The sequence below is a fragment of the Caloenas nicobarica genome, chromosome 26 (assembly GCF_036013445.1).
Source record: "Caloenas nicobarica isolate bCalNic1 chromosome 26, bCalNic1.hap1, whole genome shotgun sequence".
Lineage (NCBI taxonomy): Eukaryota > Metazoa > Chordata > Aves > Columbiformes > Columbidae > Caloenas > Caloenas nicobarica.
Genome location: NC_088270.1, coordinates 2563443 through 2590618, shown reverse-complemented (window position 1 = coordinate 2590618; position 27176 = coordinate 2563443). Strand labels below are relative to the sequence as shown.

The 27176-nt window shown below is 48.2% G+C and overlaps 1 protein-coding gene across 1 annotated transcript in view; it reads left to right on the top strand.

The window, feature by feature from the left end:
- Positions 1-27176, top strand: part of KIRREL3 (kirre like nephrin family adhesion molecule 3) — a 227605-nt gene that overhangs the window by 198712 nt on the left and 1717 nt on the right. The window contains exons 6-15 of the mRNA XM_065652075.1: positions 1895-2045; positions 6517-6622; positions 16957-17105; positions 17733-17860; positions 18901-19027; positions 21744-21844; positions 21947-22145; positions 23028-23063; positions 24463-24570; positions 26397-26506. Coding sequence (XP_065508147.1) covers positions 1895-2045; positions 6517-6622; positions 16957-17105; positions 17733-17860; positions 18901-19027; positions 21744-21844; positions 21947-22145; positions 23028-23063; positions 24463-24570; positions 26397-26506 — 1215 coding nt within the window. The remainder of the gene's footprint in view (positions 1-1894; positions 2046-6516; positions 6623-16956; positions 17106-17732; positions 17861-18900; positions 19028-21743; positions 21845-21946; positions 22146-23027; positions 23064-24462; positions 24571-26396; positions 26507-27176) is intronic.

Sequence of the window (27176 nt, the reverse complement as noted above, 5' to 3'; positions counted from 1 at the left end):
TGCAAGAGGCAGTGCTAATTAAAACCAGGGAGAACTGACCTTTCCCTCTCTCCAGTCAAGTGGAATTAATTAAGACCCAAAGCCATTGACATGCAGTTGTTTATAACTTTTCCTGCTCACCCCAAGCCTCCTTCTCCACTACAGAACACTCAGACCTGGCCCTGAGGAGCCAAAATTTAAACCTTTTTCCCTTTCAGACCCACGAGTGGTGGGTGACAGAAGGAAAAATGTCCCTCCTTTATTTTTCTTGTATTTCCAACCAAAAAAAAATTATAAACCAGAGCTTTCCAGGCTGCAGCTCCATCTCACATGCAGCACAGAGACTCCTGTGGCATTTTAAGCAGCTTTCAGGGATGGTTTGGGAGGGAGGATCCTGTTCTGCATGAGGGAAACATCTTCCCCTTCTCCTGAGGTCAGAAGAACCTCAATATCAGAGGCTGAAACTCAGTTACTGGAGGGAAAAGTGATGCTCCGGGTCCAGGATTGCACATGATGGTCAACCAGCACATGCATGAAAAGCCCTAATTTCACATTTTTTGCAATTGTCTTGACCTCATGAAAAGTTAAAACTAGACACCCTTCAGAACAACTAACAGCCAATTTTTTGAATGGGACGTTTAGGTTTTTGGGGGTCTAAGGAGCCTTTCCATTCTGATGCTCCTATTCAGCTCATTCCTCAATTTTGCTCTTTCTGCTTTTTCAACAAAACTAAAACCCAACCCAACCATTCGAGTTAACCCAGAAGAAACCCTGCTCAGGTTGCTGATTACCTGAAACCACTTAAACTGCATGATAAAGTCTGTTTCTCCAAATTTCCAATCCATTAACTAATTAATACACAGCCCCCCACAATCACTACAATTATAACAACCACAACTGACTGAAAACCCCCAAAACTACCCTGATCCCCATCAAAGGGGACATTAAATTGTTCCAATAGCCATAGGAGGATCCTATAGGGTTTGCGGGGTGACCCAGAGCTCAGGGATATTGTGGTGAAGCTCCTGAACAAGCTTAGGGTTTGGCACATTCTCAGCACCAAAAATGGGGCAATTTCCCCAAAAAAGTTCGACAAGCAGAACAGAGCAGCATCCTTACCAGCAAGAGGAGCAGAGCAGGTTTGGTGGTCATAGCAAGGTCAATCACAGCTCAGAAAGTTCATTTTGATGACACAGCTCCAAGAACAAACCAGAAAATCCAAACCACATCACTAGACTTAAAGCAGAGCTTGTCCTAAAGGTGGAGCTTAAATAGAGCTCCCGGGCCTATGGGTGAAGAGCTCTTGGGTAGAGACCTCTGATGAGGTTCGTCAAGGAAATTAAGGACAGTTGCTGCCCTCAGGCCTTGACAATGATTTACTGATAGGTCTCCTGCTTCTCCCCAGCTTCTGGGCTGGTCGTGGTGACAATTTCTCAGCAATTGTGGTGACAATTTCCCTGTCCGGTGCCTGACAGACACGCGACCATGTAAGCACGAGCTGTGTCACGACGAACCTGGGTGGTGGAAGCATTCATCTTTCTGCCATATACTTATAACTCAGTAAAGAATTTTTCTTATATTGAGAGGAAGAAACTTGAAGGATACAGATTTAGAGAGAAAAAAAAACCCTGGCAGTGTCCCAAATACAGAATTATGGGATGGGTGTATCCAAGATCTGTTATCAACAGATGGGAAAAGCTGGTTTTCTGGCCTTTTTGGTCCCTGGAGGATGTTGATAAACCAGAGGGAAGTCCAGAGACTGGTTAAAAGATTCAAAATGGGAACATCTCAAGAGCCTCCAAGGGCTCGATCGGTTGAGTCGACCAAACCAGGCTTAAGGGTTCAGATCTCCCGCATCCTCCAGTATCCATTGCAGCAGTTATTGCCTTTTCTCACCCTGTTTCTCCCCCCGCAGACGCTTCTCCGCGATGGCAAGAGAGAGAGCATCATGAGCACCCTTTTCCTCGCACCCTCCGACATCGAGAACGGTGAGAGCATCGTCTGCCGCGCCACCAACAAAGCCGTTCCCGGCGGGAAGGAGACCTCGGTCACCATCGACATCCAACGTGAGTACACGGTGTCTCCATCGCCGCCCTGGGGCTGCTCACGTGGGTCCGACTCCGGTCAGGAGCGGGATACTGGGATGTGGGGGTTTCCTTTTACTGGGATCTACTGGCAGGGTGAAGTCAGAGATAGATCTCGTCTCCCTTGAGCTCCCTGGGGCACCAGATGGACACAAACCCCCATGGGGACATCTTTTGTGTCTTGTGTCAATGATTTTGAGGAAAAGCAGCAGAAATAGCATCCCTGGACACGACCCATTAAGATTTCTGGTACAAAAAACCACGTGTTTTCAGTCTCTCAAGCTGTTTAACAGCAAGTTTTTTGTATTATTCTCCACCGAGACAGCATGTTAGGCACCTGATGGGTGGGAATTCTCCCTCTTGTGAAATACAGCCAATGTCAATCACCATCTGAAGGGGACAGGGGTGTGTTGAGAGCAATATCATTCACCCTTTACCGTAAATCCATGAAGAAAAATCTCCCTTCCTCAAAAATCCACATTTCACAGCTCTTTTCCCTACTCCCCTGCAAGAGCTGCTGCTCATCCCGGGCTTCATCCACACGCACAATCCCTGCAGCTGTATTTACCAACAATTTGCGAACGCATGGTGTTCGATATTAGCACGCCAGCTGCTTTCCAGAGCCCAATTAAAACTGGCTGAACAAACTCAAGCATGGCAGAAAATACACCCGTGTCAGACTTCCAGCTTTTGCTGCGGGAAGATTAACAGGCTCTCGTGTCACCGGGACAGCACCGGCCACATAAAATGAGATAATAACACGGGTTATTTCACAGTTACAATGAGATGCACGCACGTCCTCGCGAACAACACGGAGCCAGAGACATCGTGTACAACACGAGGCGGGAGACGTGAGCTGCATCCTGGTGGAATCTGCGTTGGGAAAGAGAAAAACCCAATAAAAAACACCGCATTTCCACTCCGAGCCATTAAACACTCCACGCTGTGAAAGTAATAATAATAACGGCCTATCCAGTCATTAAAAGTGTGTTGTTCTTAATGAGGATATCAATTTCCTGGACCTGGATGGGTGATGGAGGGATGGAAAAATGTCAAGATGGATTAACCAGCCTGCGGTGGGGTAGATTTTGTCCACACGCCTGCTGAAGGTGCTGCCCACTCCATCGGCTTCGCTCCCAACCACAACCACTTTGCGAAGAGCTAAAGGTATTTTTCTTGAGCAAAAATTATCTGTGCCACTCGCTTCTCCTGGGGAACTGCCCTTGCTGCGAAGATAAGGTAGGCTGCGTAGCCCTCTGCACCTGCGTAGCCCTCTGCACCATTATTCCAACATCTAGCAGAGAAACAGCACCTTTTTGGGATAAAAAATCAAGTGTTTTCTGCAAGAATAAGGAAGGAGGCAGGGGTTGTTGGCTGCCGAGCTTGCCCCAGCCTGGCACAACCTGCACATCTCCACCGCGCCTCTTCGCACCCTGGCAAACGTTGCCCGGCCGCACGATTTGCAAAATAAACCCAGGGAAGCAAAAATAATACCCCCGGGAAGCAACAGCCTGGTAAATCACTCCTGCTTTCGTTTTCTTTTGCAACTCAAAAGAGCATCAAAAATGCTCACGCTCGGCAGAGAAATGGTTTCTTTTCTATGCAGGATGAGCGCGTGTGGTGGGAGAGAATATTGTCTTTTGGCTGATGCAAAGTTGAAGTTTGGCTCCCATCAATCCACCGGTCTTAGCAGCAATGAAATAGCTGAGTCATAAAACCTTCCTATTCCAAAAAAAAGAAAAAAATAGGGGGGAAAAAAGGAATTAAAAAATAAACCAACCGAGAGCAGGGTCTGTAATGGAAACACTAAGCGACTCCAGCTGGAACATCTGTTCGATGTGATTTCCCTTCCACCAGCCACATCAAAGTCAACCTCCTGTGAGTTGTGCGCTGAACATCACAAGTGGGATTAAAATCATGTTTAATAGTTTGATACGCTATAAACTATTTATACTGCCAGAGTGCGGATGCTCCGTGGAAATGCACATCCTGGGATGGGGAGGAGCGGGGTTATTGCTTATCCAAAGCCATTTGCTCCAAACCTCTGCGCACAAAGATGCAGTCGCTCATTTTTACACCTTTTTTTTTTTTTACGTGGCAAGAAGGGATTTGACTGCATCTGGATTTTTTGCGGTTGGAAGAAGGTGGAGGGACTGTGAACCGGGGTGATGAGCAAACCGAGGGTCTCCTGCTGCGTTTATCCTTGTAGCACTGGAGTGTTTGATTCCCTTTTGTGCTTCCCGACAGGGACTGTGAAAGCCCAGGGCTGAAAAGGCATCTCAAGCTGTTTCCAGCTCCTCATTCCTCGTGTTTTGGGATTCAGAGGTTTGGGGAGGCAGCACAGCACAGAGAGGGGTCAGCACCTGGCAGCGCAAGAGCCCATGGAGCTCTCAGCCTGCAACCCCAGTGAACGTTTCCCAAGTGATAATTTAAAATATTGGGAGTTGAGAGGTTTGCTCAGATGTCTCGGTGCCTGCACAGCTGGTGGGGAGGGATGCTGGTCTCGTGGAAGGATGCTGGTCCCCCCGGGATGATGCTGGTCCCCCTGGGATGATGCTGGTACCCTATGATGATACTGGTACCTGGAGCCGATGCTGGTCCCCCAGAGAGATGCTGGTTCCCCAGGATGATGGTGGTTCCCCTGAGGGATTCAGGTCCCCGAGAGGGATGCTGGCACCCAGAAGGATGCTGGTCCCTCGAAGGGACCTGGTTCCCCTGGATGCCACTGGTCCCTGTGGCATGATGCTGGTCCCCTAGGATGATGCTGGTCCCCTAGGATGATGCTGGTACCCAGAGCGAGCTGCTCACAGGGGCACGAGGTACCCGGGCGTGCGAGCATTTGCACACACGCTCTCCTCCCGGCCACCTGTGGGCTGGCTCTAGCTGATTCCGTCATTCAAATTAATTACAAGAAGCCAGGCAGGAATTGTAATTGTAACTGAGTGGAATTACGTTCTGATGAGTTACAATTTGGGTCTTTTTTTTTCTTCCCATCTCTAAAATACCCCAAAATGTGCTCACACACACAAACCCACACCATTCGCGGCTACCGCAATATTAGAAACCCCGATCCCGTTTGTGAAAGGCAAGATCAAAGCCTTTAATTCATTTCCTTTGCTCTCTTTTTTTCCTCCTTTTTTATTATTATTTTATTTTGAGTGCAGGAGGGAGCCGGGCTCATTTTAATACAAAGCGGCTCCTCTGGAAATCGCAGGCACAGCTACTAAACCATCAAACAATGGGGAAGCTACTAAAGAGAAGTGTGATTCATACTTAACAAAGGAAGGTGATTAGCTGTTGTTGTCTAACAATAGGGATGTGTCAGGATGCCTGCAAATGAATTAAGAGCCCACTAAATATCTCTGGGCTGTTCTGTTAGGGAAGCTCATTTCTATTCCCAACTGCGTCCATCTTTATTGTCATTTGAATTGCACATTTTAAAAATTGAGATTAGGGTAAATTGAAAATACCTATAATTCCCCCGTCGTCATTTCCCCATCGAGGAGGCAGGCGGCTTTGCTGGCGACAAAGCGGGGCTCCAGTGGGGCAGGGAAATAACAAATGGAGCATCATAAAATCATGAAATAATAGAGTCGTTTAGGTTGGAAAAGACCTTTAAGATCATCGAATCCAAGCATTAACCCAACACTGGCAAGTCTCCCTCTAAACCGTGTCCCTAAGCCACGAAACCATGTCCTTAAGGCATCAAACCATGTCCCTAAGGCACCAAACCATGTCCCTAAAGCACTAAACCATGTCCTTAAGGCACTAACCCATGTCCCTAAGGCATTAAATCTTGTCCCTAAGGCATTAACCCATTAACACCCCCTCTCAGACAACACAAACAATCAAACCAACTCTGGATATTCTTATTCCCCACCTAAACATCGCAACCTTTTCTCTTCTAACTTTCTTTCATCTGTTCTCTCCTAAATTTTGTTTGTCACTAGAGCATTTAGATGCTTATCATGTAAAAAGAAGAGAAACCGAGCACCAGTTGGAAAAACTGAAGGGCCTGTGACACCACTAAGGGCTTGGCACTGATGATTAAGCTGATGAAAGAGCAGAAATGCCACTTTCGCATTAGCAGATAGACAAAAGATCATCATTACCCAGCGCGATATTAAACGGGAGCTTTTCAAAGCAAGAGAGTTGATTTCCTGAAACAGGAACCAGCGCCGGCGTTAACGTTTTTGATGTGAAATGCTGCATTTAATGGTTTGCGCGTCTCCTCTTTCTGCCTTATTTACTGACGTTCTCCAAGACGAGAGCAGCGTGCGTGACACGAGCCTGTCTTACCAAGCCCTGAGCATCATCTCACAGCCTCAAGGAGTCTCAAGGCTTTTGCCATTTTTTATCATGACCAAATTTCGCTTTCTAGACTCAGAAATTGCTTCCCAGCCTCAGAAGCTTCTGGGGGTCGCTCATGGGTTTTATCTCCTTCTCTTTGCAGATCCTCCCCTGGTGAACTTGTCGGTGGAGCCGCAGCCAGTCCTGGAGGACAACACCGTCAAATTCCACTGCTCGGCCAAGGCCAACCCCGCTGTCACCCAGTACAGGTAAGGCGGCCGTCCCGCTCACCAGCACCATGCGGCTCCATCCATCAAGAGCTTCTCGCGTTCCCCACTTTGCAAAATTATCTCCTTCAGGTCACCCAAGAGCACTCGTAGAGTCAGAATCATTTTGGTTGGAAGAGACCCTCAAGGTCATCAAGTCCAACCGTTAACTTGACTCCAGCACTAAATCATGTCCCTAAGAACCTCATCTACGTGTCTGTTAAACATCTCCAGGGATGGTGACTCCACCACTCCAGGGATGGTGACTCTACAACTTCCCTGGGCAGCTCCAGCTGCAGTTTTTGGTGGCATCTCTGTCACAGCTTGGTGATGGTTCCGGCTCATCCCCATGGCTAGGGATGCAATGGCTGGACCCTGATCCCCCAGAGCAGCAGAGACCTGCTCTGGCCTGGTCCTCTTCCCGGCATCCCCTCCCCAATGGTCCCTGATGCTGATGTTGCCTTGACGATGTTGTTTCACGGTGAGAGGCTCAAGTTGCCTCCACGTTAGGCCGTCTGCTCCATTTTTGCTGCATGCAGCACGTCCTCGTTCAGAGATTCATTGGCGTTTGGAGTGGATTGAGAGTCCTGGCACCGAGCTGGCGGAGCCATCTGTTCGGGGACATAATGAGCAAAGCGCGCTGAGTGAAAAGTCTATTATGGGAAAATTCCTTTTTTACATTTTTTTGCCTACTCTTTTACGATTTGAACAAGACAACTCCATCGCTGTCTCTGTGTAACCCTTAAGCACCTGCCATGAGCATCTCTAAGCCCAGGAGAGTGGAGCAGAGCTCAGGCCAGAGCAAAGATCCCAGGGCTGGAGACATGGAGGGACATAGGGAATGGGCTCTCCTTGAGTAGAACGTTCTCCTTCAGTGGGACATTCTCCTTGAATGGAACGTTCTCCTTGAGTGGGACCTTCTCCTTAAGTGGGACGTTCTCCTTGAGTGGCACATTGTCCTTGAGTAGGACGTTCTTCTCGAGTGGAATGCTCTCCTTGAGTGGGACATTCTCCTTGAGTGCATACGTTCATCGTTACCTCCTGGGATCTTCAATCATTGCTCCGGTGAGCTCGGAGCAGGGTATGGGGGCTGCCAGCATTAGGAAACACCGCTTTTCTCAGAGATTGCTTGGTCTAAGCCAACAAAAATATGGGTATGGAAAACTGCCTTGAAGTTCTGAGCACACAGGTACGAGCATGCAATCAGTTCTGGGTTTGCAGTTGATGATAATGGAGGAGGCACCTCTGGGGACAGGTCACCACGACCCGCCTTCTGTTGGGCTCGTACGGCTTAATTAGTACGATCGAGTTTGCTGGCAGGAGCGATTCCTTCTGGCACAACAAAGCAATAATTGCATTTCTGGTTACACAGAAGAGTTATTAATTCGAGAAGTCAATTAATGTCAAAGATACAAATAGCCCTGGTTTTGTATTTACAGTTAGGAGGAAAACTAAGCAGAGGACTATCCGGGGAAGGATGCGTCCTTGATTACGAGAGATTTCATTTACTTTCCAAAAGATCCCAAAGGTCTTCACTAAATACATAAAGGTGGCAGACTTTTGGCGCTTAAACTTGGAGTTCCCGGGACCAAGATACTTGGAGGTGTGAAAATGCGGAACACAAGCTTGGCGACTGGTGAAAATGAACTTATTCTGCCTTAAATAAAACAACAGAGAGGAAATCTGATTTTTTTTTCTCTCTTCAGGAGAGAACCACTCTAATACTTCTTCTCCGGCTTCCCTCAGCTTCAGATAGAGATACCAGATCTTGGTCTTGTGCCGACATTTCTTTTTAATACCTCCCAACATGTTTGTCAGTAAAGAGCGCTGAACAGAAAGGGGGAAAAAAGTCTAAACACCATAAATCCCCTTTTCTGGGCATAAATTCCCAGGAGACAAAAATCTCCTTCTGCTCCCACAGAGAACGTGGCTTTGATGAAATCAAGGCAGTGGCTTTTTCCTTAAGAGGTTTTTTTCCTGCTCTTTTATATAGTGTATCACACACGGGTGGGTTTTAATGTGAGGAAAACCTGGTTAGAGTGACCTGGTCCCGGAGGCAGAGTGGAAAGCTACAGCCTGCGCCGCATCTTTTGGGGGGATTTAATGACATTTGGTCCAAAATCTTCAGGTTTCTGCAGAATGTTTGGCCTCGGTGGAATTTTCTAATGGGGAATCAAGCCACAATCCCTTCTGATTTAAAATCTCATGATGCTGGGGGGTGGACAGGGTGTTGGATTTTTGGCATAGGGATTAACTAATCATGGAAGCGGACAATTCTGGGATGGGGAAGGGGGAATTTGGGAATTTTCTGGCTTTTGCCGCAAGCGAACAGGCACGAAAGGGAAAGGGAGGGCGAGTAATTAGCAGTCGCCATCGTTCCACCACCTGTGCCGGCGGGTAAAATTAATGGATAGCAACAGAAGTCGGGGTGATGTGAAGCGACTCACAACCAGGGCTCCTCTTCTCCCTTCAGATCTCTCTATTTTCCAATCTTCTCCCAGCTTTTGATGTCTGTTGTGTGTCTGTGGGGTGCGTTTCTTTTTTTTTTTTTCTCGCTGTTATTATTTATCACTCATGGTAAGAAAGAGAATCTTTAAAGCGATAGAAGAAAATGAGCAAGTTGAATATTGCTAGAGGCAGCGTCCCTCAGCCTTTCGGGCTCCTCAGGTGCTGATTGTTTTGGGGGAGCTGGTACAGGCAGCACAATAATAATCTATATCTCGCTCTCAGCCCCAAGGCCCGCAGAGACCTTTGCAAATAATGTTATTTTTGTAAACGCAGAGGTGCGGGGGGACATTTTGAGCCAGCTGCGATTCTGGGGACCATTGTGCTTCCAAAATAAAGCGTGGGACTGATGGACAAACAAACACCTGCCCAAATATCGGTGAAGATCTTCCTGGACCACATGTCCTGAGCTCGGAGCCAGCCCGCAGCATCCCACCAGGAACATCATCTGTTTCTTTGCTCAGTGGGCTCCGGTCTGTAGAAAAGACACTTCTCGTTGGGTAAACACCGTTTTATCTCTGAACCAACTGTCACATCAAATATTGGTCCAAACTCAACTGCTTCTTAAAGAGGTTTTCTCTAAAGGTGGTGGGGCTCGGATGCACCTGGTGGGACACGGTGTCCTCACCTTCCTCTGCTTTTGTGCAGGGGAAAATAAAAACATGGGACTTGTCGATGCTGCAAAGGGGCAAACTGGAAAGAGATCTAGTTCCTCCAGTTCCGTCATGTCCAGGTCTGTGGGTAGTTTGGCTGCTGGTCTTGGGGGAGAAAGTGGCAGGTTTGCTACATGACAAAGAGCTGGTCGATGCGAGGAAGAGTCTTGGGAATTGTTTCCTGCTGCCAGGACCGTTGGGTGGAAGGAGAAACCACCCCGGGCGCTGGGAACCGATGTCTCTCATCAACCTCACTGGGTCAACCGGGCTTCTAGATGTGCACAACGTCTCCATTCCTGGGTGAAAGACCGGAGAAAAGGTGTATTTGAAGTTTAATGCCTCTTCCATTGAGCTACCACCAGATATATTCACAGATCCGTAGGTTGCTGAGGCCTGAAGGGATGGTTGGATGATGGGAAGTGGATGCACATACTCGGGGCGATGCGTTTCTTTGGCAACTCTTGACAGAGAAGCGGCGAACGATCCATTGTTGGGAAGCCAAGCCACAGCAGTGGCTGTTTTCCCTCTTCTGGCACTATAAAATCTGAATATATTTCAGTATGAAATTCCGATGCTTTGAAAAACGTCTCCTGAGAGTTGGTGTGTTTGCTGTGTCGCTTGTTTTCTTCTGCCCAGAAGAAAAGTGAACATCCCCTCTGCACCCCGCATTTCCCAGAGCTTCTGACCACTGAGGCCACCACCTCATTGGCACATTTTTTGCAATCTCCACCAAAAAAAGGCGATCTGCAATGTTAAGCTCTTATTAAATGACGATCAAACCTCCGTTAATATTTAAAAGGGACGGTCAAGGGTTTGAAACACACGGAGAAGCCAGTGACCACCGGCAAGGTGTGAAGTCCACAGTCACGCCGCCCATCAGGCTCAATGTCACGTTCGCAGGGAAAAAATAACAGGACATCTCTGCTGGGGACAGCGAGGGGACCCTTGGGTGTCCCCGCGGAGCAGGAGAGACGATGTGAGGATGTCTGGTCCAGGCAAGAAGCATCTCAGCATCTTCAGGTGGAACCGTCGCACTGGCTCTGCACCATTTCTTGGCACGCTCTGGACCTGTTTCCCCCAAACCAGCTCCATCCTTCAGTCCAGTGGGAAAGGGCCCCGCAGGCATTTCACAGCAGTGACGGCATAAATCTAATTTATAGACGCAGCAAAACACGGCCAAAATGGGGGCTGAAATGAATGCAAAGCACACGGAGGTCTCGAATCATTGGCACGGTGACATTTTTTTTTCCTGGCTATATCTCTATTTTCCTGCCCGGGTTTGTCTTTGTAGTTTCCTCCCAGACAACTGGACCTTTGCTCTGAAGTGAAAATGAAAGCTGGCAGAAGAAAAAAAGAAAATATATGTATATATGATGAGAAATGAATTCTTCAGATCTCCTTCGCGATGCATCAACCCATTCTGCCAGTGAGCGCAGCGGCGGGTGGAGAGAGAAAGACAGGCTCTAAAAATAAAATAAAAAATAAAAGGCAGAAATATCCCTGGAATGCTGGCGGACTCCACCAAGATATGTGAGGCTGGGAAGGTGACAGGGAAGGCACATCCTTGGCTTCCTGAGCCACATCTCCTCTGCCATTTGCAAAGGAATGCAGCGGTTTCTCCAGCCGAATTTAACCACCTTTAATCAGAGTTATTCCAAACCACACTCGCCGCTTCCTTCACACGCTCCCGCAGGATGATGGGCTGATTTCACAGAACGAAAAGCCTCAAGCAAATCTTGTCACACAAGAAAATTGATTTTTCAAAACTGACTTTTATAAGATTGCTGGTGGGTTTGGGGTTTTTTGTTGTTTGTTTTTTTTTTTTTTCCCCCTCGTCTTTCTTCTCTATCGTTCCCTTCCAGTCGCACGAGGTGGCTTCAGATCTAAGGAAATTAGAGATGCTGTGACTAAACTGAAAATGTAAAAAGAGGGGGAAAAAATAAAAAGAAATGACACCCAGCACTCAGCACCTCCTCTCCTGCTGCCTCTGAAAGATACGGCTGTGTGCGTTCGTATTTGGGAAGTTCTAGAGATGCCTCCATCACTTCTTGGTAATCCATTCCTCGGTGATCCTGAGCTGGATCACAGGGGCTTTTTCTTTTTATTTTTATTTTCTCTTGTGAAAGAAAAAAGAGAGTTTCCTCCCACTGCTCAATTTGGAGACATCTCAATGTCTTTTGTTTAAAAATTAAAAAAAATCCGAGGGGGGAAGAGTTGCCTTGAAGTCATTTCAGACAGCTTAAAATATGCTAAGCCTTTGTGTTCCTGCAATATAAATAATGAATCCTCTTACGGCTTCCGAGTTGGGTAAGATGTTAATTTAAGAGCATTCAACACTGTTTGTGGGGTTTTTTTCTGCTTTCATGCCAGAGGGTGGAGAAGGTGGCCAGGGACACGCGTGGTGTGAAGGATGAGGCCAGAACGACCCCCAAAAAAGGGGATTTTTTGGTCTCATCCAGCATCAGCTCATGGAGAAACTCCATTAATTCCAGGTCTTGACATTGTCCTTGGGTTTGTGCTCCCATCCAAACTCTCCGGAAGCCGTTGGCAAATATTAAAGTGAAGGAAGAACACGAGCTGTTGGCTCTGGATTCGAATCAAGCGATGCTTATTGCTCGGCTCAGCTTTGCTATTGAAGTGTGTCATTAAGGACTTAAATCTTTTTACTTCTGGAGAGTTCTCATTTTTGAAATGCTGTTTCTTGCTGGTTTATACAGAAGTCGATAGCTAATCACAAATCAGTCTGTTGTACCAGTGTGCAGTCACAGTGCGCAGGGCGGCTGCACAATCTCATGGGAAGGAAGAGGATGGGGGATTTTGATTATCTGCGTTACACCATTGACTATTTGCACTATGCCATTGATTATCTGCATTACGCCATTGATTATCTGCATTACATCATCAATTATCTGCATTGCGCCATTGATTATCAGCGTTACACCGTTGTTTATCTGCGTTACACCGTTGATTATCTGCGTTACACCATGATTATCTGTGTTACACCATTGGTTATCTGCATTACGCCATTGATTATCTGCATGGCTCATCAGCTGCCTTTAACCATTTCCAACAGTTGATCAGTCAAGTCGTTGACAAGTTAACAGCTTTGTTTACTTCTTCCCTTTCCCTTCTGCGGCCAATTTGTTCTGATGCCTGTGCTAAGAGAAAGGATATTTGGATTGTTTTCTTGCCAAAATGACACAGCTTTAATTGTGCCTTTTGGGAGAGAGAAACATTCTCATCTTGGTTTCTCCAGGCACGGAATTGGCCTTGGGGCGTTCGTGCCCATCTCCGGAGAGCTGAACTCCGCTTCCACATCTTTCAGGTGGGATTTGGGGAGCCCTAAGAAGCCCCCCAGTGATTTTTTCCCACTCTTGGGACCTGCCGATGCAGAGGAGGAGACACGAAACCCGTGCACCTCCCTCAACGGCCGCAGTTTGACGAGCAATCAGGCTCCTCGCCGGCCTCCCGCTTTGGTAGGAGGAGCAATGCCAGAGCTGAGATGAGACAGGAAATCAAACCAGAGGTTTCTTCTGTGCGGCAAGGTGTTATTATGATCATCAAAACCCCGGAGTGTTTAAAAACAATCAAATCCCGCATATTGTGGCGAGTGCAATCAGAGACTCAAGCCCGAACTCTTTAAATTCAGGGAAAGGTTATAATATTTCTCACTTTTTTTTTGTTTCTGAAGAAAGGCCATATGAAAAAAAAAAAATAGGCAGGGGGAGTGTAGCAAAGTCGGCTCAGAAGCTTTTCCTTGAGTACGGTTGGTACCATTATCTTTGCACCCCACGCCATCAGGAAGGATGCTCAGTGCTTTGCTCAGGGCTCTACCCTCTTGAACTTAATTAAACCCCACTCTGCAAGGCCCAGCTTTGTAATTTAGATGGCGGTGAGATTACCCATCGCCTGCACCAGCTGATAAATGAACCCAGCAGAGGGAGCGGGACCAAGGAACCACGCGGGGCCCACACGTCTTCATTAGGAAGGGAGCTGGCAGGAGGAGAGGGACAACCCCGTAGATCACCATTATGAAAATTTACTCCTAATAAAGACATAATTTGTACGATGCATCACCCCGGAGCCGCGCGGGGGTGTTGGTGACACCGCTCGGGCCATGTCGCTCGTTCAATCATTTCAAGGGTGATGCTCAGCAAAGGCGGAGCTGCCACCACGAGCCACTTGCTATCCTTGCCCGTCTTGGACCTTGCCCATCGTCCTTGAAGGACCATCCTTGCCCATCTTGGACCTTGTTCACCGTCCTTGAAGGACCATCCTTGCCCGTCTTGGACCTTGCCCATCGTCCTTGAAGGACCATCCTTGCCCATCTTGGACCTTGTTCACCGTCCTTGAAGGACCATCCTTGCCCGTCTTGGACCTTGCCCATCGTCCTTGAAGGACCATCCTTGCCTGTCTTGGACCTTGCCCATCGTCCTTGAAGGACCGTCCTTGCCCGTCTTGGACCTTGCCCATTTTCCTTGAAGGACCATTCTTCTCCATCATTGTCCCATGGAGAATGCCAGGGTGACAGGGTGACACTTGCATGGGGACGGCTCTCGTTATGGCACTTCAATTCCCAATTGAAGGTACCGCCGGCAATAAAGCAACAAAACCCGTTCTCCGGGCGATTTCTCTCAATTAATAGCCATTCCCAGGAATTAAACATTAATTAATTCATTCCATCAGCCACACATTTATTTAAGGTATTTATGGGTGTTCTCACCACTTTTACTAAGCAATTAAAACGCGTCCAAGAAAATATTTATCTGTTTTAAGCCGTTCTTAGTAAACATAACTTATATGGCGAGCAAGTGCTTTATTTCGCCTTGTTTAATTAAAAATTACGATACATGCCGCTTCCCCGGGTTGCAGTCAATCTGCCGGGAGTTCTGGTTCAAGGAGCAGATGTGGCAAAAAAAAACTCCTTAGGAAGGATCTGCATAGCCAGAACTATGGATTTAAGTCCCACCTCCTGTTCAAAGGACACAGTACAGCTGTGGGAGTTTTTATTCTTTAATTATTGGGTTTTTGCTGCTGTCTCTAGAATTCCTTTGAAGCTTGGATTGAAATATTGGTTGAAATTTGTTTTTCTTCACCACCCTGACCAATTCAATTTCCGGAAGATACTGAATTGGGAGGCACTGGGCGCTGCCCCCAGTGAAAAACAACCAAAAAAAAGCAGGTTAGAAATATGAGGAAGGAAATAACAAAATAAAACTCAACCTGGAGGAGAAGAAATACCCATGTGGGGAAAGAGGTGAGACATTAGGAAGAAATCACGAAGAGCCAAAGCAGCGCATGGGGCTGCTGGAGCATCTTCCACGTCTTCTCGGCTCCATTTTATTCAGATTCTGTTTATAAATAATTACCGGAAGGTTAATAGGTGAGTAAGATGTGTTGTGGACTTGTTAAAAACAACCCCGAGAAGCTTTACAAGAGGGTTATCAAGCTGCCGTTATTAAAAACCAATTTGACATTATAAAAGATCTATACTGCTCGGCCAGCCACATTGATTTAGCAGCGTTAAAGCCCCGGAAAACCAGAGCGAGAACCTTGGTCTCCGCTGAAACACAAAAAATTTCTGTCTGCGACACATCACGCAGGGAAAATCCAGTTTTGCAGAAGCGTTGGGCTCAGAACAAATACATAAATGTCGGGTTGCTTTTTCCCAAACTCAAACAACTTCTGGGAACCTTTTTTTACTTTCTTTTGCAACGTCTGGGAGGATCTTGAGCTCAAATCCACCTCTGGACATTTCTCAATCTGTTTTTGGAGCCCCAGTGCTCACAAATCACTTTTTTCTGGTTCTTTGCAGAGCAGGGAAGGTGGATTTGTGCAAAATAACAAGGAAAGTGCCCAGCACAAAGGAAACACTGGATTTCTCCATGGGTTTGGTGCCACAACAAAATGGTTTGTTGTACCTGGTGCCTTCCTTGAGCACCCGAGCAGCACAAAAAGACCCTTTGGAGGCTGAAAATCTACTTGTGGCTGCACAAATGTAGCAGAAATACCCCTGAGAAAAAGCATAGGGTATTTTGATGTTCACCAGGTGAAGTTTCCCTCTGCCTCCAGCTTTCTACCATCCTTCCATCCTTGTTTTCCTTCATCAAGTGTTGAGGCTTCAAGCCTTTTTGACCAGCAAAAACCAACAAGGCATGTCTCTTCTCCAGCCCATTACATGTGCGAAGCTTTGGGGATGAGAATTCGGGGCTCAGGCAGATCCCCCCAGCTCTGATGAGGAGCATCCCCAAGGGACAAGATGCTGCTGCATCCCTGGAAGATGCTTCTCCGTGATGGACACGACAAACCCATCAGAAAGCGGGGAAGGGTGATGCTGAGATTGCTCTTGCAGACCCCTTGGCTTGGGTCATGGCTCCTTCCAGAAGGAGAAAAGCATCACCAAAGCATCATTGACCATCCAAACCTTCACAATGCACCACTTGTGCTGTTTTTTCCGTATGAGGAACCTCCCTCCAGCCTGGAAAATGAGCAGGAGACCTGTGGGAGGACCATGAGCAGATGCTCTTCACCTTGAAGGTGACATCTTCTCCAAAACCACCCCCCCCAAGCATCCACGGCTTCTCTCAGTGCCTAATGGGACGAACCCATCTCTCAGCACCCGCGTCTATCCCCATCCCAACATCCCACCCCAACCAGAGGAGGGAGCCTGAAGACGATTTACTCGTCAGTTGTTTCGGGGACGATTATTATGATTTTTTTTTTCCCCGGGCTGTGTTTTCTTTCGCTCCCCCGTGCAGAGCAGCTGGAGTTTTGCTCCTCCCGACAGCATCTCCCATCCTTCCCACCCACTCTGGAACGGCGGGTTGCCAGCTGGTGCCCTGCTAGGTCGTGTTTGCTCCTTATTAGGCAAACAGCGGTTTAATTCGAGTGCTGAGTTGAAAGCTCGTTCTCCAAGACAATTTGCAAGCAGTGGCGGTGCAAATGCCAACCTGGCTTTTCAGGGCAATGTTATTTCAGCTGCCTCAAGGGGATAAAGTTCTCTTGGACTGGGAAAAAAAAAAGAAATAGAAGAAGAGGGTCAAAATGGGGTGAAGCTGGAAAGGTTTTTAGCGGTTTTGATGTGGAGGGATGAGTGATGTTGGTTGGCAAGGGGCTGCTGTGTCCTGGCACCGTGGTTCCCTGTCCACGTCTCATCCGATGTTCTTTCTCCTCCAACAGGTGGGCGAAAAAAGGCCAAGTGATCAAAGAAGCCTCCGGTGACTTCTACGAAACCATCGTGGACCACACTTTCTTCTTCGAGCCCGTCTCCTGTGAAGTCACCAACGCGCTGGGCAGCACGAACATCAGCAGGACCGTGGACGTCTACTGTAAGCAACCCATCAGCTTGAACCTGGCTCTCCAGGGCTAAGCAGGACCAACAGAGCCGCTGAAAATTAACCTGAATGGGACATGGCTCGATCTGACATGTCCAGGGTGACCAGGAGCCACTGGGCTCACTTGCATCTCCAGCTTTGTGTGGTGGGACCCATGAATTCCTCCTGGATAATGTGGGACCCATGATTTCCTCCTGATTGGTATGGTTGGACCCATGATTTCCTTCTGGTTGATACGGTGGGACCCACGATTTCCTCCTGCTTGATATGGTGGGACCCACAATTTCCTCCTGCTTGATGTGGTGGGACCCACGATTTCCTCCTGTTTGACGTGGTGGGACCCACGATTTCCTCCTGGATAATGTGGGACCCATGATTTCCTCCTGGATGATGCCATGGAACCCATGATTTCCTCCATGGTTTCACTCATGCTGGTGGTCCCTGGGGTCATTCTGGGGTTGCAGCAGAGTCTCAGGCTCTTTGGGGTTCCTATATAGCTGTGACCCACAAAAGGTCCATCAAGACCTACAACTGCTGCTTCTGACACGGTGACCTCTTTGGTTTGATGGTTCTGGTTGCCACAGCCCGTCACCGGGAGTAACGCCGGTCTCCTCTCTGCAGTTGGGCCCCGGATGGCGACAGAACCACAGTCCCTCCTCGTTGACCTGGGCTCCGACGCCGTCTTCAACTGCGCCTGGACCGGGAACCCGTCCCTCACCATCGTCTGGATGAAGCGAGGCTCAGGCGTGGTAAGAACCGGCACATTTGGGACATGAAGAGTTGCGTGATGCTCCTCATTTAGGAGCCTGGATCCAGCCCAGTGGACTTCTCTGTGTCCCTTTTGTCCTGAAGAGCATTAAGGAGCTTTGCAAGTATTAATCTCAGCTCAATCAGCCTGGAGAGGTACAAGATCCACTTTGCAGACTGGAGAGCTCAGCTAAGCTGCGCTAAGGAGCTCAAGGAGGGTTGAGGTGTTAAAATTGTCCGGAAGACACACCCAAATTTGGGGTTGAAAATAATTTTTCAACTTTGTCTGTCCTGAAGTCGACGAGGCTGATTTACCCAGCTCAAGGCCAGGTTTTATCCAGAGCCGGGCTCAGAGGAGCTAGATGAACAGACTGAGTCTCCTCACGTCACCCCCACTTTCGGAGCACTTTCTGGCTCCCCAGAAGGAAACAAATCAGAGACAGACGAGAGGGCAAGGCCAAGTAAACACAAATATTTTCATAGAAATTTTTTTAGTCGGTGCTAAAACTGTGCGTTTAAATGGGATCTGACACTTGCTGTCTCTGCCTTGTGCCAGGTTAGGGGTGAAAATCCCATTTTTCTTGCTACAGGGATCTTCAAAGTCCTGGGATACAGAGGGACAACCGGGAGGAATTAACCTCTAACCACAGGTTTCCGGCACCAAAACATGTTGCTCCAAAACCCACTATTTATTTTAGACCTGCCACGTTTTATTTTTTCAATACAACCTCATCCCAATCCTTCTGCTCCAGCGATTTTCCACGTTGGGGCTTGCCAAAAGCAGCTGGGATTTCCCTGGCTGTCCAGACCCAATTTCCAGCTCTCCATGTTGATCTCCCACCATTTCTGGGTTTGAAATCCACAGGATTTACATTTTCCCCCCCAAAAAACTCTGTCATTTTTTTCCTTGGGTTTCTACACCACGTACGACTTTGGGCTCAGCCGCTTCATTTTCTCTGGGCTGCCCTGAAACTTGTAGCTCATGTCTCTTATTTTCCTTATACTTTTTCCCCCGAAAGCAAATCCCCTTCCTCTCTTGCAGGTCCTGAGCAATGAGAACAAGCTGACCCTGAAGTCCGTCCGCCAGGAAGATGCCGGGAAATACGTCTGCCGAGCCGTGGTGCCGCGTGTCGGCGCCGGGGAGCGGGAGGTGACGCTCACCGTCAACGGTACCTCTTCATTTCCTCCCATTCCTCTCGCTCACATTGCTAAATTATCCCCTTGGATATTTGCTTTCCGAGCGAATCCCACCCACAGCTGGATTAGGGATTTCTTGCCCTGCAAGAAATACAAATAAATCAGGTTTTGCATTCATTTTCCTGGCGGTGCATGGGTTAAGGCAAAAAAAAACCCCATTATCTAAGACCTTCTTGGTTCCTTATTATCAACAGGGGTTTATTGAGTAGCTGGGAGCTGGCATCTTTAAATCTTTAATAGATTTATCTTGCAAAAAGCCTTGCAAGGTCGGAGAGCGCTGTTGTCTCTTGTTGTACAGGCGGAGAGCTGGGAATTGAGCCTGGAGCTGGGACCAGCAGCTTAATCACTCTCTCAGTCAGGATACCAGTGCTATATATATGTGTGTGTATATATATATATGTATACCAGTGCTATATAGCTCCTCCTGTATAGCTATAGAGCTCCTTGGGGATCAGGATGTGACCCAGACTTTCACCCTCACCCAGGAGCACCCCATAGCCCCGGAGCTTAACGAGAACATGGCCACAGCAGCAAATAAGGAGTTTCAGCCTCAATATGGGAAGAAAAAAAATTCAGGCAAGGCTGCGAATTGTATAAATCGAGCATTAATTTTGCATCGTCCCTCACCTGGGTGACAAACTGGCAGGATTCCGTCCCCAGTCGCTGTCACAAATAAGCCAGGAAGCAGCTCGAGCGTTAATTTTAAACGCGGGTGATGCTGGCAAGGGAAGCCGAGGGCAGCGCAGCAGGGGATGGAAACCCAACCACTCCCTTGACTTGGGCTCAGTTCCTCGGCGGCTGCTGGGTTTTAATGACAATTAAACAAGCTGGCGGAAAACAAACCAACGAATTAGTGCAAACAAAGAAGCTGCTCTTTTCCAGGCGCCGAGCAGGTGCGGAGCTTTTTGCCTCGCAGAGCAAATCGGTGGTGAGACAATGGTCTTGGTGTGACCAGGTGCCTTTCTCCGTGGGCTGGGCTTCGTCACAATAAGGAGATGATGTTCTTGGGGACGTGGTTTAGTGCCAGTGTTGGAATAATGGTTGGACTGGTTGATCTTAAGGATCTTTTCCAACCAAAATTATGATTTTATGATTCAACGAGCAAGCCCAGCCTGCCAGAGAGCTGGGCTTGGTCTGGAGAACATCACGGTGTCCCCTCAACTCATGCCCATTGAGAGCTTCACCAAGCGCGTCCCCACCACTGCTGGTGGACCTTGGGATGGTCCTTTGCATAAAAAAATGGGCCAAGTTTCTCAAACTTCTTCAGGAAGCAAAGAGTTAAACCAAATTCTCACTCTGAACCATTCCCAACACTGCAAGGGCTTTGGAGGAAAGGTCTGGATGGAGACCTTGAGTTCATCCTTTCATTCCTCCAGGGCTCCCGAGTCAACGAGCCACCTTCTCTTTTGTGCCAGTCACTAGGACCGCACAAATAGAATTGGTACCCGCGCACTAAAAATAACCGTGACCAATAACTCCATCATTTATATCCATAGCAACATCGTTTAAAGCCTTTTTTTCCTGCCCATGGGCTGTGTCACACCAAGATCATAGAGAGCCAGAGCCTGGTGAAGAATCAAAAATGTTGAAGAGGCTGCAACTTGGTGCTATTATTTCTGGGCATGTTCATCTCACAAATGGTCTTTTAGTCGTCGACTGTTATCAGGATGATAAGCCCTCAACTCGGAACTCCTAAAGCAATAATAAAACTCAAAGCCGTTGGCATTCATGCCATTTAAAATCAGCTCCCCTTGGGGAAAATGAGCCTTTTAATGATTATTAAGCCATTTTTCTCGAGCCGTCACCCAGTCTTGGAGAGCTTCAAGGATTTATAAGTAACATACAACTGTTAAAACAGAAAGAAGATGGGGTTGTTTTATTATTATTATTATTATTATTATTATTGTTATTATTATTTAGACCTGGCCTACAGATCCCATCACTGCTCTTGACTTTGGGTTCATCGGGGCAGGAGGATAGCCCATCACATGTTTCCTTAGCCAAGCAGCTTAGAAGAACATATTTTTTGGTCAATTTTTGTGCGCTCTGTCAATAAATGGGCAATTTGGATGAGAATCAGTCAGGAACACCCAGACTAATCATTTCTCCTCACTTTACTCCAAATCCCTTAGACTTAGAGGAATGCCTTAGCTGCTGGGGGGTAAGAAAAACTCAAAAATGGGCAAAATTTCTCAAATCCACAAAGGACGGATCGATGGGAGGATGAGAAAACTCTCCCGCTCCGACTGCCCCAGAGACCTGGGCTCAGGACCCAACTGCAGTTGTCCCCAGCAGAATCTGCTTTAATTGAGGAGGTGAATAAAGAGCAATTAGGATCCCAGATTTTGGGGTGATCCCTCCTCGGGGACGGGGCGGGAGGTTAATTAAGAAATCTGAGAGATCGCAGAAGAGGAACACAAGGGGGGCTGGAATCTCACGTTGCTTCTGCCGCAAATATCCCTTGGAGGCCAAGTTCACCAAGAAGATTCCTCCGGGGTGATTTAGTCACCGTCCGACGCCAAAAATGGGGAGACCCTGGTGCTTTTGGGAGGGTTTTGCAGAAGAGGAGCAAAAAGCAAAGCTGTAGGAGCTGGTCCTCCATCCCTCCCCTTCAAAGAGGGACCACAATGTCGCTTGGTGTCTCAGTCACCCGTGTGAGATGCCAACATCCCTCTCCTCTCCTTGCAGGGCCACCCATCATCTCCAGCACCCAGACGCAACACGCCCTGCACGGCCAGAAAGGGCAGATCAAGTGCTTCATCCGCAGCACCCCACCGCCCGACCGAATCGTGAGTAGCACCCACGGGGCGCGTAATGGGTGTCTCGTGCAACTTCGTGCGCCCAACGTGGGGCAAACCTTTCCCTGGGTTGACCCCTCGCTTTCTCGGCAGGCTTGGTCCTGGAAGGAGAACGTCTTAGAGTCGGGGACCTCTGGGCGCTACACGGTGGAGACGGTGAGCACGGATGAGGGCGTCATCTCCACGTTGACCATCAGCAACATCGTGCGGGCCGATTTCCAAACCATTTACAACTGCACCGCTTGGAACAGCTTCGGCTCCGACACCGAGATCATCCGGCTCAAAGAACAAGGTGGGCAGCGGGAACTGGGGAGATGCTGCCAGAGGGTCAGAAAAAGCAATTTTGGGATGGAAAATGGAAATTAGGAAGGATGGTGAGGATGCTCTGGCCATGATAGATGCATCCTTGGGGTGCTTGGTCTTGGCAGAGGGTTGGGACGTGGGACAAGTGCTGCAAAGTCTCAGTTTGAGATGGTATCGCCCCATTTTTGCCTGTTCTGCTGAAACTGGAGGATCATTTCAAACCTCAGAGACACAGGAACGGCCGCTCCCACCAAATCCTGCTGCTCCGTGGCGATGGGAGCAAGCCATAGGAAGGTTTTTTGGGCTGGTGACAATGTGTTTTACCCACCCAGGGGATGACCAGGGGGTTTCCACTCAACGGCAAGGGAGGGAGATGGATTTGTGAGGAACTCATAGCTCCTGGAGAGCCTCCAGTTCTCTCTGATTTTATTAAATGCCAGGGCAGGCAGGTGGATTGTTCTCATTAAGCCGTGATTTATAGGCAGAGGCTGCGGTCCAGATTAAATCAGAGCTAAATGAACCCCTTAAAAATTAGCCTTGGGCTCCTTCCAACGCAAACAAGAGCCAGGGGTTCGTTCCAGGTCGGCTGCCGGGTGGCCGGGAGCGCTTGGTGACAAAACCGTGTCCCCACGGAAGGTGACACGGCATCCGAGTCCGTTACCGGCTCCAAGCATCCCTGCGAGGGAATGCGAGGGGACATCCCTGCCCCTGGGCAGGGGGACACCGTCGGGTGGCTGGGGACACCGTAGGGCGGCCGAGGATGCCGTAGGGTGGCAGGTGACGTCCCCTTCACGGGGACACCCCCGCGCTTGGAAGGCGTTTGCGCTTGGGCTGTTGCGAGGCTGTGGACACTTGCTTTATTTTCAAACAGGTACGGAAATGAAATCAGGAGCTGGTATTCAAGCAGGTACGGAAAAAAAAAAAAAAAAAAAAAAAAGAAAAAAAAAAAAAAATCCCGAGCTGATTGGTGAACGTGAATTTGTCCCCAGCCATTTGTCGCACCCGAGGACCCGGCGGCCTCCTCCTGGCCCGGCAGGACAGGCAGCACCTTAAAAAGCTGCAAAAAAGACCAAAAAAAAGGGGGAAAAAAAAAAAAAAAAAGAGGGAGAAGTAGAAGTTTCCAGGGTCATTTGCAGACATCAGCTCGTCTCGGCATCCGCGGTTTTTTGGGGGATTTTGGGGTAGATGCTGCAGGATGTGCCGCCCTCGCGCCTTCCTCATCCTCTGTGCCAGAGCTGCGGCCAAACGGCTCCTCGGCAGCAGGTCCCTGTCACCATCACCTTTATTATTTTCCATCCCAGCACTTTTTCCTGCATGACTCTCCATCACCTGCACCCCCCCGCTCCTGTCTCCTCACCCTTTCGCTCTGTATTCCCAAAAACCAGCCCACGACACATCACCCAGCGAAGAAAAATCCCAATTTCTTCTTGCTGGCGCGTTGGAAGATGCTGGTTTTAGGGTGACACGGCTGGAACCAGCTCCAGCATCTGCTGCCCAAGCTCCAGCTTGACCTTAATCACTCAAGGCGATTAATTTGCCTTTTCACCCACGGAATTTGGTTTTTCGGGTCTACTCAGTGCTGCGTGGGTCTGGTGACAAGTGGCACATCAAGGGACCAGCCAGAAAATTCCTAAAACTGGAAAACATCAGCATAAACCACAGAGCAAATCGCTCGAAACAACAATCTAAGCCAGGCTTAAAGGCTCTTTTTAGATCAGAAGAGGCTGAACTCACCCCACACCATTTATTTGCCACCAGGCAGGACCCACAGGGGTCACAGGGTGACACGAAGTCACTCACGTGTCCCCGTGGTCCAACATTTGTGTCCCCCCCACAAACAGGTGAGGAGGGAAGATGAGCACCTCTCCACAGCCATTTTTCCTGAAATTCATCCCATCCATTTGCAAGACAGGAGAAAACGCACCCAAATCTGCGCAAATAAATCCGATTTTCTGGCCAAGCCGCCATCCAAAATCCCAAATACAAACTGATTTTAGTCAAAAAGGCACAAACACAGAATTCCTGCTCCATCCCTCCCTCTCACCAACACCATTTCTCTCCAGAATATTAACTCAGCATCTTCTTTTGGCGCTTTTCATCCTTTAATTACTCAGTCACCAACAGGGTGCTAACGAGGGCGGTTGCTCTGCCGGCTCCTGGGGGGAAACTGAGGCACAGAGCGATGCGGGGCACGGAGGATCGTCCCCAAACGTCCCCCCAGTAGCCGGGGGTGGGTTCTTTGCAGGGGAAAAGCCTCTTTTCTGACCTTAATCCCGGCTTAATGTTGGTTTTTCTTCCTCCCGCAGAGGCGGTGCCGATGGCCGTGATCATCGGGGTGGCCGTGGGGGCTGGCGTGGCCGTCCTGGTGCTCTTGGCCACCATCGTCGCCTTCTGCTGCGCCCGCTCCCAGAGGAGTAAGTGTCAAAGTGTCACCCATCCCGGTCCCTTCGGGGCTAAAATTTGGGGTTACGGGGCGTATAAACTAGAGGTTGAATTTCGGGATTCGCTCTTTGGCCCCCGCTCGGAGGAACCGCGATGTCAAGGAGGGAGAAAAACCTTCACGGTGCTTAAAAACCCTCCTCGTTTTCCGCTCGTTGGTTTAATTCCATTTTCTCAATTTAAAAAAAAAAAAAAAAAATATATATTTCCAGGTGGGAGATCGCAACGGTTTGATGCAGGACACAGGGGGGGTTGAAGTCAGCGAGCACAGATTAAAGTGATTGTAGAGGTGCAGGTAGAGGAGGAGGTGCCACCAAATTGCCTCATTAAAAAGACGCTGGGAAATTCAAAGGGAATTATTGGCAAAATAAAAAGGAGGGAGAAAAAAAACGGGATTATCTGGAGTATCTTGGGCCACGGGGGACAAGAGCCCAGGGGGACACATGGGACAGATGCCCAGATGCCAAACTCGCTGGTTTTGCACCAGAAAACCTTTTTTTCCCCTTTATTTTTCCTTATTTTTCCACCTCGTTTGCAAAGTAATCTAAGCTCCTCCTGGATTTGGATAAACGTGCATCCTCCTGCAGCAGAAATGTATTTAATTTTTAGAGCGATAATGACGCCTTTTCCTGTTTATCCCTTTTTTTTGAGCTCTAGCAGCAAATATTAAGGATTTAAACGTTGAATCATGAATCTTGCTTTTTTGGGGAAGACTGATGATAGACTAGACCTAAAACCAGTTTTTTGGGGGGGAAAAAGCTGGACTTGCCCTTCTAGGAGAGGACATCCCTTGAATTCCCAGGCGTGAATTGGGTTAAAAAGGTATTTTTCTTCCATTTTTTGGTCACCACCAGGTGTAGCCACATGGAGCCTGGAGGCTTTGGAAAAGGAAAAAAAAAAAATTTTTAAAAAGATGAGATTTTACTGCACATCTGTTGTTGTATCTTCGGTGACTTAACGGCCCGGAGTTATTTGAGGGGGAACGCTCCTGGGAGAGAACGCGCCAGACAGTAATTAGCTTCTCCTACATTAAATACGGAGGAATATGGTCCTAGAAAGAAAAAAAATTAAAGAAGAATCAGTATTAAATTCCTTTTGGTTGCACCCCGAGATTTGGAAAAAACCGGGGACACTGGGATGGATGAATCCCAGGCTGGAGCTGCGTGATTCAGTCAGGTTTGGAGATAAACCTGGCATCTCCTGGTCCAGGCTTTGCTAGGCTGAGCTTTGGGGGGGCACTGCAGTTCCTTTGGCTGGAGGTAGATGTGAAAAAAACAGCAATTTAAGGCAATTTTGGGTCTGGGGAGGCAAGAGCCAGCATGCAGACTTAAGCCCAGCTTAAAAGCTGGGAATTTTTAGATCTCACGTCCAGCTTTTGCTTTTTCAGCTGGGATTTACACGGCCATTTCTGCTCCTTTTTTGGTTTTATTCTGGCTCGAACGACTTGTTCAAATCACGCCTGACACCTTGAGGGGACACAGAGAGTCGCTCCCGAAATATTCCTGATGATTTTATCAGCCCCAAAGCCTTTGCTACGTGTTTCTTCATTCTGAGGGGTTTTTCCATATGCAGCTGAACCCCAAAACTGGGGAAGGATTTTTGGGGGGATTGGGGAATTGCTGGAACATCCTTCATGAGCAACACAAAAGAATTAAAAATAAAAGCCGGAGCATCCGTGCGGCGTCGCCAACATCACTCCCCCGTTTCTCGGACACCCTTGCTGAGCCGGGATTAATTTTGCTGAGGATGCTCCAGCATTTATTTCTGTGCTAATTGGCTTTGTCTTTATTTTCGGGTGCAGATCTCAAAGGGGTGGTGTCCGCCAAGAACGACATCCGCGTGGAGATCGTGCACAAGGAGCCGGTGGCCGGCAGGGAGCCGGACGAGCATCCCACCATCAAGCAGCTCATGGTAAGAATTCCCTTTTCCTCCACGTAAAAAATCCCTCCAGGTAACTAAACCCACGGTATTCGGTGCCATAACCCCCTCTCGAGACGCCCTTCCGCAAAAATCTCGCTCTTGAGAAGCCATAAATCGAATTTTAGGTGCGAAAATTAACGTAGGTGGGTGCAGGTTGGTGACACCTGTGGCTGGGATAATAATGATAATAATAACAACCTGGGGGTGTCGTCGTCCCGCGCACAAAGGGACCAAAGGACACGGACAGGGCAAGATGTGATGATTCAGATCCCGGAAAATGCCCAGAAAATCCCCTAAAAATTCAAGCCCAGCCGCTCCTCTCGCTGCCGTTCTCCACATCTCAGCCCCAGTTTAATTTTGCTGGTGACGAAGAGAAGGAGAAAAAATGGCAAAGAAAAAGCAAGCGGCCGTAAAAAGTGACAATATAGGGACTTTGTTAGGTGATATTTTTAGAGACAGATTTCGCATCAAGGCGTGCGGCGCTGAGCACTTTTCAATAAAGATGGAAATGATGCAGGAAAATAAATGACAATATTTATTTGATAAAAACCTCTCCCAGGAGGGAAATCCCAGTGTTTTTTTGGGTGGTGTGCGGAGGCAGAGCAAAAAAAAATAACATTTTATTTACCCTGAATTTAATCCTCAGTGACGCTTGTATTTA